The sequence below is a fragment of the Neophocaena asiaeorientalis genome, unplaced genomic scaffold (genome assembly GCF_003031525.2).
Source record: "Neophocaena asiaeorientalis asiaeorientalis breed wild unplaced genomic scaffold, Neophocaena_asiaeorientalis_V1.1 scaffold327, whole genome shotgun sequence".
Lineage (NCBI taxonomy): Eukaryota > Metazoa > Chordata > Mammalia > Artiodactyla > Phocoenidae > Neophocaena > Neophocaena asiaeorientalis.
Genome location: NW_020174560.1, coordinates 7,343,143 through 7,353,035, shown reverse-complemented (window position 1 = coordinate 7,353,035; position 9,893 = coordinate 7,343,143). Strand labels below are relative to the sequence as shown.

Below are 9,893 nucleotides of genomic sequence, written 5' to 3'. Positions count from 1 at the left end.
CGGGCGCGGGGCAGCGGGTGCAAAGCGTGTGCGCGACTGCGGTGTGCGGGGCCCGCGGCCCTCCGCCGGGCGCCGTGCGGGTCCGGGGCAAGGATGCGTCTCTGAGCCGCCGCGGCGCACGCTTCCGTTTCTTACCCTTTCTGGTGTTCCTCCGTCTGTCGTGGGTCGCTGTCCGTCCCGCGGGGGCTCAGTGCTTGGTGGCTGCCCCCGGCCCGGGGCAAGGACAACAAACTGGGTGCGGTGGGGCCCGCTCATCCCCGCTTCCCACCCTGGGTGCCTTGTCCCCGGACGCTGCCAGCACCCTTCACCTCCAGAACTGTGTAGGGAGCCTGGAGGGGGACATCCGGAGACCCGAGCCAAGCCGGTCTTTCCGGCCGGGGTGATTTTCGTTTAAAGATTAATGGTGAGGCCGAGCTCTTAATTATTCGCCTATGTGGAAGGTGGCAGGAGAGGGGTGTTAATATTTGATAAGGAGCTGAAGGCGCCTCCAGCGTCTGGGCACAGGGATCCAATCTGGCACCTTCTCTGCGACCCCACGGGGAGCCATCTCCTTGGAAGGAGGCCCCCATCTGCCAGTCCCCATCTCAGCCACCCCTTGGATGGTCCTTGGGGTCCACCTGGCCGAATCTCCTCTCTAAAGCTAGATGCTCCTCTCTTGGAGTCATGCGTGAGGGCTGAGGGTGCCCTCAGCAGCAGAGAAGGAGACCCTTAGCTGGCCCATGGTGGGGTATGAGGGGCATCCCGCAGCCACCCCCGGCCTCTTCCTAGGAGAGGAGGAAACAGAAAAGGCGGGATGTGAACATTTTTACATGTAGGGTTGGAGGTCTGAAACCTACTTAAGCCGCTGGGCTTGTAGAAAGAGAAATGCTTTGCAATTAATGCGGCTGCGTTGTAGCTGTGTGGCTTTGGGTCACTTCCCTCCTGGGTAAGTCAGTTTCCTCCTTGGGTAAGTCGGTTTCCTCGCTTACAAAACAGAGAGTAATCTGACTCAGGTATTGTTCTGAGGATTCAAATAAGATGGTGGGAGTAGGTGCTTAGTGCCGTGCCTGTGTGGCACATAGCAGGCACTCTGTAGCCACATGGCCTGGGCCCCGCCAGCCAGGATTCTCTCTCAGCCGCCCCCTCTCACAAGCTGTGCTCCCCTTAAGGGCTGGGGCTTTCTGACTGGGAGCTGCCGAGGGTCCTGCCTTCTCCACCCCTCCCCCCCGCCCCATTTCATCTCCTAGGGAACCTGAGGCTGGAGAGTGACCAGGCTGTACATCGACGTCCTCAGACCATCTGCTGACAGGGAGAGAGGAGGGGAGAGGGTCATAGGCCCCTTCAGAGTCCCAGACCTAGCCAGGAGCTGCTGAGACTTTGCCCAGGGCATCTTCGGGTTTCGCTGAGCTGGTTTTCAGGATTCCTCCCTCCCCCTGGAGTGGGAGGGTGCGGTGAGCAAGGTCCACCTGAGAGAACTTCTTCAATCAGCTCTAAAGCAGGGGCCTGGGGTGGTGGGTACGTCAAGGGTGGGGGACAGTGGCTGGGTGACTGGAGATGGTCGTTAGTTCTCTCACTCCATCTCTGGTCCGGGCAGATGGACTAGGCAGCATCTGAGCTTGGAGCCAAGACCTGTGGGTAGCTCCTCTCCTTCCCAGGTCCTCTAGGAAGTGGCCTGAGAGAACTGGCTGGTAATTATCTGTAAGGGCTGCTCCCTCATGAACCAGTACAGGAGTCTGAGCTGCTCCGTGACCCTGCCACCACTTGCCTAAAACCCAGCCCCTACCTTCAGCCTTTGGATACAGACCTGACCCCCAGCCTTGGCCTCATCAACATCACATTTTCCCGGCTTCTGCTTCCTAAAGAGGGTAGGTTCAAGAGTATTCAACCAAGCAGGTCAAAAGTCTCTGTGATTAAGACAGTGGATCAGAGGTCACCATGACAACCCTAGGAGCTGTAGCCAGAAGCAGGGAGGAGCAAATTCCTCTGAAAAGCTCAGCCTGGACCAGATGGGCTCCAGGGAGGCTGACAGGGATTCCACCCATCAGAGCTGGCTCCTGAGGGTTCCGGCTCAAGCCAGGCTTCCCCTGAAAACAGCTTCCCCCTGGGTATCAGTCACCAGCAGGGGCCAGCTCTACCTTGGAGTGCCTTCTGCCTTTCAGGACCTCTGAGACCCAGCAGAATCATAACAGGAAGCCTTTCACGGGTGCAAATGACCTCCCATCCAGTGTGTCCTTAGACACTGCCTCTGGGAGATCAGTGGCAGCTCCTTCTGCCTGAGGAAGGAAGGAAGAAAGTGGGCTCAGAAAAGTTAATGAACTCTCTTGCAGAGAATAAGCAAGAGTCAGAGCCAGGACTGGAGGCCGGGTGGTGGGCTCCAGCATCAGAGTCTGCCAACACGCAGAGACGGGCCTGGATGGGAAGTGGCCACTGCCCTTTGCAGAGCTCACCCTCGTCAGGCTTCCCCAGATGCAGCAAGTCCCAGGGTCAGCAGAGCCCTGTCCCGGGCAGGGGGTGGACTGGCCAGGGGAAGACACTGCAGGGACTGTTCATCTCTGAAAGAGGCTGTGTCAGCAAAGTAGGCACAGCATTTGATCCAGACCTGGGAGACTGGGAAACCCCAGGTGGCTCTGAAGGGCCCAGAGTGCGGGGTGGCCAATTTCCTATAGGTGCTCTGTCTCCTGGCCTTCCTCCCAGCCCCTGCCGAGAACCTGCCCCCTCTCCACCCCATGCCCATTGCAGGGACCCCAGAGGAGGTGGGCTTGGGTGGGGATGGGTGTGCTCAGGCTGAGCAGGAAGCTCTGCTTTTCTTAGGAATTTCCTCATCCCTGAGTTCTTTCCAGCTCACTTCGTTTCTCTCCTTGACTTTGGCCATCTGTGCCCTGACGGGAGGCTGAGGAGGGGAGGGAGGGAGGAAGCCAAGGACAAGGGAAGGACTCGTCAGGGACTTGACTAAATTCCAACTGCCTGGAGCACTCTCTACCGTCTCTCATTTAATCCTCCCCACAGTCCTATGAGGTGGATGGTATTAGTTCCATTTTACAGACAGCTAAACTAAGGCTCAGAGAGATTAAGTGACTTGTCCCTAAACCCATAGCTCCTAAGTGGCCCAGCTAGAATTCCAGCTCTGATCAAATGCTTTGTCCGCCCTGCTGGCACAGACTTTCTTTTAAAAATCAATAGAGTAATTTTAGAGCAGTTTCAGGTTTACGGAAACATCAAGCAGAGAGCACAGAGAAGAGGGTTCCCATGTGCACAGTTTGCCCTGTTGTCAACATCTTGCATTAGTGAGCTATATCCATGATGCAGCCTTTTTTCAGAGATGTTGGTTCTCCTGTCCGGAGGCAGAGTGGGGGATTGGAAGGCAAGTCTGTCTGGTCCCAAACACCAGGACTGCAGGTTGGAGGGACAGGGGAAAAGACCTAGCCGCCTTCCTCCCTGCAGGACTGTGAGAGTTTAGACAAGAATGGGTCTTAATAGCACAAGAGGGTGTGTTCCAGGGAGGGACTAGCCTAATCTCCCTCATCATCGCATCAACTCTGGGAAAGGAGCCAGGCTGAACGTGGCTGTATTGTCCTGGGGGGCCTCCTCTTCCCCTCTCACCAGCCTCCCTTCCAGGTTTGAGGGAGGGGATGCAAGGAGGGAGGGGGAGGCTGATGATCAACAGGTAGAGAGTGTCCAGGCTAGCCCCTGGGGAGAGCTGACCCGCCTTGGAGGGCCCCTCCAGGGCTCCTGGCTGTCTGGTCTGCCTTGTCTGAGGACAGTGCCCTGGGCAAGGGGACCAGTGGATTGGCTATGGGTCAGGGATGCCTGGAGCCTGGCTGTTTCGACTGCCTCCTTCTCCATCCCTACAGTTTCTTCTTAAGGCTCCTTCCCCTGGGCCCTCTGTCCCCCAGGATGGCACCCCAGGAATGCTCTATCCCATCCCAGGCCAGGTTCTGCCTCCAGGGATATTCCCAGCCTCTGACCCACTGTGTACACACACACACACACACACACACACACACACACACACACAGAGTTGCTTGTGTGCACACAGTTCACCGGCACTCATAGAGACAGACGTGTGTGTACACAGATACACTGACATGCTTCTGCACAGGCCTCACATCCTTCCTTTCTCTGTTCCAGGGTCACACTGGTGCTACCAGAATCAAGTCAAACCCTCCAACTACACCTGCTTGGGTAAGTGCAGCGAGTCTCCAGGTTGAAATGGAGACGCAGGGAAGGTGGGAAGGATGAGGTGATGGTGGCCCCAGTCCGATATCAGCTCCTAACACACACACACACACACACACACACACACACACTCTCTCTCTCTCTCTCTCTCTCTCTCTCTCTCCTGGTGCTCAGGGCACAGGGAACATAGAGTGACCTGAGTTTTTACTGGGACCTCCTGTCGTCGTCTCTGACACCAGGAGAGTCAGCGCTCTGGTCCTCTGAAATAAGGAGCAGCATCAAAGGGAGAAATTCATTTTGCTCCTCTCATAACACAATGGAGAGTTGATTCTGTTCCAGTGACACCCCTGCATGTGGGCCTGGGTGGCGGTTCTTTGTACTTTTTCAAGCGCTGCCCAGTTTCCTGCAATCTGCTTTCCTCCCACCGTTGCTGTTTTGGTGACTGGACAGTGCTCCCCAACCCCCCAGCCCCGCTCACTGGTGTGGGAGGTCCTGGGTGCCGGGGGCTGGCCTCCCCTGGGGCTCCCTCCCTACCTCCCAGGGCTCAGACAAGGCTTAGTGTCAAGTCACGGGGTCCTTTCACAAGCGGCCCTTCCAGGGGACTCTACCGCTTCCACACACTCTCCCATCAACCTCCTTTGAACTTCGGAACCCCTAGGAAGCAGGTTATCACGGAGCTTTCCTTTCACAGCCCAGCATCTGAGGTGGTCCCCTACTCCAGAGCTCACACCCTAGTCCTACCCTGTCCACACCACGCCTTGCTGGTTTTGTGTGAGTGTGAGTGTCTGAGGAGGGAGAAGGGTGAGGGTGGAGTTCTGTGCTGGGCATCCCCCCAGCACAGCCTGCCAGCCATCCAAAGACCTTGCTGCCTTGAGCTGGGCCTGACCTGAGTGGGGTGGAGGATGCCACACCTCGGTGCCAGGCGCCCCTGACTCCCAGCCCACCCTCCCTCCCTGCTCAGGGCCGGACCAGTGGGGCGATAGCTGCCAGAATGACCGCCAGTCCCCCATCAACATCGCCACCGCCAAGACACTGCTGGACCCAAACCTGGGACCCTTCTCCTTCTCCGGCTATGACAAGAAGCAAAAGTGGGCCGTGCAAAACAATGGCCACTCAGGTAGGTCTCAGATGGGCTGGATGCAGGCCCCGGACATCAGGGGCACGGGATCCTGGGACCCAAGTTCCCCAAGGACTGGAGGGTTGGGCTCCTCCTGGGAGGGCACACCGGGTTGTCCACTTTTGCTGAGGAGAGGCTGAAAATCCCTGGGGGGGCGGGGTGGGGAAAGCAGGGTGGACTTTGGAAAGGAGGGAACATTCTATCAGTATTTTCAATCCTGTATCAGAGCAATCTGTAGTGGGGGAGGGGACAGGTTCTAGGAAGAAGGAACAGCATGGCACAGAGGCGTGAAACAGCTTGGGGTGTTCAAAGGGCTGCATGTGGCCCCATGTGCATGGAGGACAGAGCGAAGCTAGGAGGGGCCAGAGCCAGCCCAGGGTCAGTCCAGCTGGGCCTGGGGCAGGTTGCCCAGGGCTGAGGAGTTTGGACGTGGCCCTGGGGGCATTGGGGCACCACGCATGGAGGGGGTTGAAGCACGGGCAGGACCGGGCTGAGTTGCATGTTTGGGCAGTGAGGGGTGTACAGAGGGAGAGGCAGACAGGGAGGCCGAGGAGGGGGCCAGGGGAAGGTCCAGGCTGTACCACTGTTCCTGTCCCTTCAGGCCCGGGACCTTAGCCTGTGAAGGGTGCGAGGTAGGAGAGAAGGTCCTGCCTGGATGGAGCTGGGATGAGGGGCTGGGAGAGGCTGGGGGAGGTGGGTGCGAGGACTCTGCCTGCTCCTGTGCCCTCCAGTGATGGTGTTGCTGGGGGACGAGGCCTCGATTGCTGGAGGAGGACTGGCCGCCCGGTACCGGGCCAAGCAGCTGCACCTACACTGGTCCAAGGTGCTGGACTGGGGCTCGGAGCACAGCTTCGACGGGGATCGCTTTGCCATGGAGGTGAGGGGCCTCTTCCCAGGTGGATGCCTTGGCTGGGCTCTGGGTATACTTGCCTTGGGCAAGAAGGAGGGTCCAGCACCCTGACGGGTTCTCTCTCCATCCCTCTCACCCCTTACCAGATGCACGTGGTACATGAGAAAGAAAAGGGGACATCAAGGAACACGAACCAGAACCAGGACCCCAAAGATGAGATCGCGGTGCTGGCCTTCATGGTGGAGGTGGGGCTGCCATCCCTCAGGGCTCGAGGGGCTGCTTCTTAGGATCCAGAGACCTGGGATCCCAGCAAGGCGGGAGGGGCTGGAGAAGCTCCGACTTCCCCTCTGTTTCTCAGTGACTTGTACCTCCCCATGTGGGGAGCCCAGGGCCTTTGAGGGCCTCAGTCCCGGAAGCTGCAGGCCTGCCCCACCCCAGACTGGGAGAGTGAACTGGTGGTCTCCACCGGCCCCCCACAAGCCTCTCTCAAGCCCCTCCCCCCTGTTCCAGGCCGGATCCAAGAATGTTAACTTCCAGCCCCTGGTGCAGGCGCTGTCTGACATCCCCAATCCCAGTGAGTCAGGACCCGGGAGGCGGGGGGCTTGGGGAGGGGAGAAGACTTCTTCCTACAGAAGAAGGTCTGGATGGTGGAGGAGCCTGTACTCTCAGAGTGAGGTGTGTGAGTCTCCCCAGATATGAACACCATGCTGAAAGACAACATCAGCCTCTTCGACCTGCTCCCCAAGAAGGAGAAACTGAGGCACTACTTCCGCTACCTGGGCTCGCTCACCACACCAGGCTGCGATGAGAAGGTGGTCTGGACCGTGTTCCAGGAGCCCATTCAGCTCCACAAGGACCAGGTACACGGGGCCCGGCCGAGGGTGCAGCCTCCCCTGCGTCAGGTCCTGGAAACTGTCCCTTTGTGGGGGGCCCCAGGCAGTCTGGGGCTCAACAAGCCCCCAGGTGAGGCTAATGCAAGCTCAAGCTTGAGAACCACTGTTCTCTGGTAACAGTGATGATAGTGGTAGTAATCACAGGCCCTCAAAGCCCAGAGCTGTGAGTCCCCTCTGCTTAGGACACTCATGGGAGCTGAGCCCCCATGGATGCAAAGCACTTTACATCCCTGATTCTTTTCCTCTGCACAAGAACCTGAGGGGGCTCAGAGAGGCCAGGCGACTGGCCTGAGGTCACACAGTGAGGAGTGCAGCTCCGCCAGCTTCATCCCTCCCTGCTGAGCCCTGTGCCTTCCACAGATCCTGGCATTCTCTCAGAAGCTGTATTACGACAACGAGAAGAAACTGAAAATGACAGACAATGTCAGGCCCCTGCAGCCCCGGGGGCAGCGCCAGGTTCTCAGGTCCCAGGCCCCGGGACGGCTGCTGCCCTTGCCGCTGCCTGCCCTGCTGGCCCCCGTGCTCACCTGCCTGACAGCAGGTTTCCGCCGATGACGACTCATGTTTGGACACCTGACCTCTGGTCTCAGCCCTTAAGAGGGCTTGAGCCTCTGTTCCTCAGGCTTCCCGGGTTGGACTTTGGTGACGATTAAAATAGGGACATGTTTTTTGGGAAACCTCTCTTACGTCTGTTTTTAGTTCCCACAACTACTGCTGCCCTGCTCCCTCAACCCACCCCAGCATGCCAGGGTGGGGCCTTAGGGCCTGGAGATTTCTTCTGAGCCGGCACCCCTCCCACCTTTGTGAATTCCCTGTTGACACCCCAATTGGAGAGATGCCGAAGGGACCTCAGAGCTCCAACCCAGCCACAGCTGGAGAAGTTCCAATCCAGCCTTTCATTATATAATGGGGGAAGCTGAGGCCCAGAAAGGAAAGGAGGCTGGGTGGAGGCCACATAGTGAGGCCACGACAGAGCCAGCTGAGAGCCGGCCAGCACCTTCCGCCCTGTACTAGTGGTGGAGAGTGCAGGTCCTGTGTGGGTACAGCCTAGGTGGGGTGGGTAGTGGGGTTCATTTATTTGCCCCAGTGTTTCTTGAGCATCTATGTTCTAGGCACTGGGGCTGTGGCAGGGAATGAGACAGACAAAATGCCTGTCCTCCTGGAGTTCACAGTCTAGCAGGAGACACTATAAATAAAGAGACACATTGTACACCGTATCAAATGGCTGTGGTCAATCAGTGGGAAGGGGCATCCATCAGAAGACTTGCAGGAGGCAGTGGGGGGAGGCCACCTGGAGGCCAGCAAGTGTTCATGCATGGATGGAGGGAGGAGGGAGGGAGGGGGAGAGAGACAGTGGGCATTGGGCAGGTGAGGAGGGTGGGGAGGGGGAAGGGGGAGAGGGGAGGAGGGGCCGTGGTGCAGGGGCTGCAGGGGTGAGGCATACGGGGAGCAGTTAGGACTGATGCCTCATCCAGGAGCTACTGGGTCACAGGTGAATCCAAGGGTCTTTGGTCCTTGAACTTAGGAGCTTTCAATGAAGGCACACCTGCCCCACCCCAAGATCCTGTCTCTAATGGCTTTTCCCTTTCTGGGGCCCAAGAAGGGAGTGAGACTAGGAGGCGGCAGGTGCAGAGAGGAGGGTCCAGAAAACAGGGAGAAAGAAATAAGGGCCCCACAGGTGGGTCCCAGGCCAGGCTGGGCCCTGGGGGCCAGGGGTTGAGGGGCCTCAGGCTCCGGGACCTCGTCATCCAGGGCAGGGCTGGAGTTTTGGAGGACCGTGAGATGGATTTTAAGAATGGATTTTGGGGGCTTCCCTGGTGGCACAGTGGTTAAGAATCTGCCTGCCGATGCAGGGGACACGGGTTCGAGCCCTGGTCCGGGAAGATCCCCCATGCCGCAGAGCAACTAGGCCCGTGTGCCACAACTACTGAGCCTGAGCTCTAGAGCCCACGTGCCACAACTACTGAGCCCACGTGCCGCAACTACTGAAGTCTGCGCGCCTAGAGCCCGCGCTCCGCAACAAGAGAAGCCACAGCATGAGAAGCCCGCTTACTGCAACCAAGAGTAGCCGCAACTAGAGGAAGCCGGTGCACAGCAAGGACCCAACGCAGCCCAAAATAAATAAACTTAAAAAAAAAAAAGAAGAATGGATTTTGGAGGAGCATGAGAAGAGGGGAAGAGGCCAAGAATGGGCCTTGCTGGGTGGCGAGGGGCCCTGGGGCCGGGGCCAGGTCAGCTGGTGCAGGGACAACCTCTCTGTAACAGGCTTCCCGTCTGGAGGTGATGAGATAGATTCCCACAGGAAGACGCAGAGCTAGGTCAGCACACATGGGATTCCACTACGGACGCTGGAAGCCCTGGCTTGCCGTTGGTCTCTGGAGGGGGGCTGGTTGGAGGAGGTGACCTCTAAGCCTTCTCCCACTCAGATACCCTCAGAGTCCCTGACCACCCGCAGCTAGGCTGAGGGACGAGGGCTGCTCCCCTCCATAGCAGCCTCCCTCTCCCTTTCCTCCTTCGTGACCAAGAATAAGCACCCCCTCCCTTCACTGCTGACCACACAGCCAGCCTTGGTGGAGGTGTTGGTATTACTGTCACTATGGCAACAGCAGGCAGCTTGTGTCAGCAGGGGGTGTGTGGACACGAACCTGTTCTCTTTGGTTCCCACGCAGGCAGGCTGGGGGGTCTAAGATCCAAGCTGCGCCCTCCTCCTCCCCTCCCCCTTTCAGGCTCAGGGCTCTCAGAAGTCTGAACTGCCCCTCCCCACCAACTACACCCTCAAGGCAACGTTCAGTGAATAATGTGGCAGCAGAACCAGGAAGTCCCAGCTCTTTTCTAGCAAGTAGGGGAGACTGGGCCTCTCCAACCCCCGGCTGCTGCC

At 58.4% G+C, this 9,893-nt stretch overlaps 2 protein-coding genes across 7 annotated transcripts in view; one reads left to right on the top strand and one right to left on the bottom strand.

Annotated features, from left to right (window-relative positions):
- Positions 1 to 1,831, bottom strand: part of ZNHIT3 (zinc finger HIT-type containing 3) — a 47,523-nt gene extending 45,692 nt beyond the window's left edge. For all 6 annotated transcript variants that reach the window (XM_024757717.1, XM_024757718.1, XM_024757721.1 and 3 more), the window contains exon 1: positions 136 to 1,831. Coding sequence is in view for 1 of the 6 variants with exons in the window: in XM_024757722.1 (XP_024613490.1) it covers positions 136 to 255 (120 nt within the window). In the remaining 5 variants the exon portion in view is untranslated. The remainder of the gene's footprint in view (positions 1 to 135) is intronic.
- On the top strand, positions 664 to 8,232 carry CA4 (carbonic anhydrase 4). Its single transcript, XM_024757548.1, has 10 exons — positions 664 to 667; positions 1,387 to 1,430; positions 1,769 to 1,844; positions 4,108 to 4,161; positions 5,117 to 5,272; positions 6,004 to 6,149; positions 6,269 to 6,367; positions 6,633 to 6,696; positions 6,816 to 6,982; positions 7,376 to 8,232. Exons 1-10 carry the CDS (start codon positions 664 to 666, stop codon positions 7,568 to 7,570), a joined length of 1,005 nt encoding a protein of 334 aa, XP_024613316.1. The 3' UTR covers positions 7,571 to 8,232.
- The last annotated feature ends 1,661 nt before the right edge of the window (positions 8,233 to 9,893 follow it).

Coding starts and splice junctions, on each gene's coding strand:
- CA4 (XM_024757548.1), top strand. Junction 1,845..4,107: donor GCTTCTGCTTCCTAAAGAGG/GTAGGTTCAAGA, acceptor TCTCTGTTCCAG/GGTCACACTGGTGCTACCAG. Junction 5,273..6,003: donor GCAAAACAATGGCCACTCAG/GTAGGTCTCAGA, acceptor TGTGCCCTCCAG/TGATGGTGTTGCTGGGGGAC.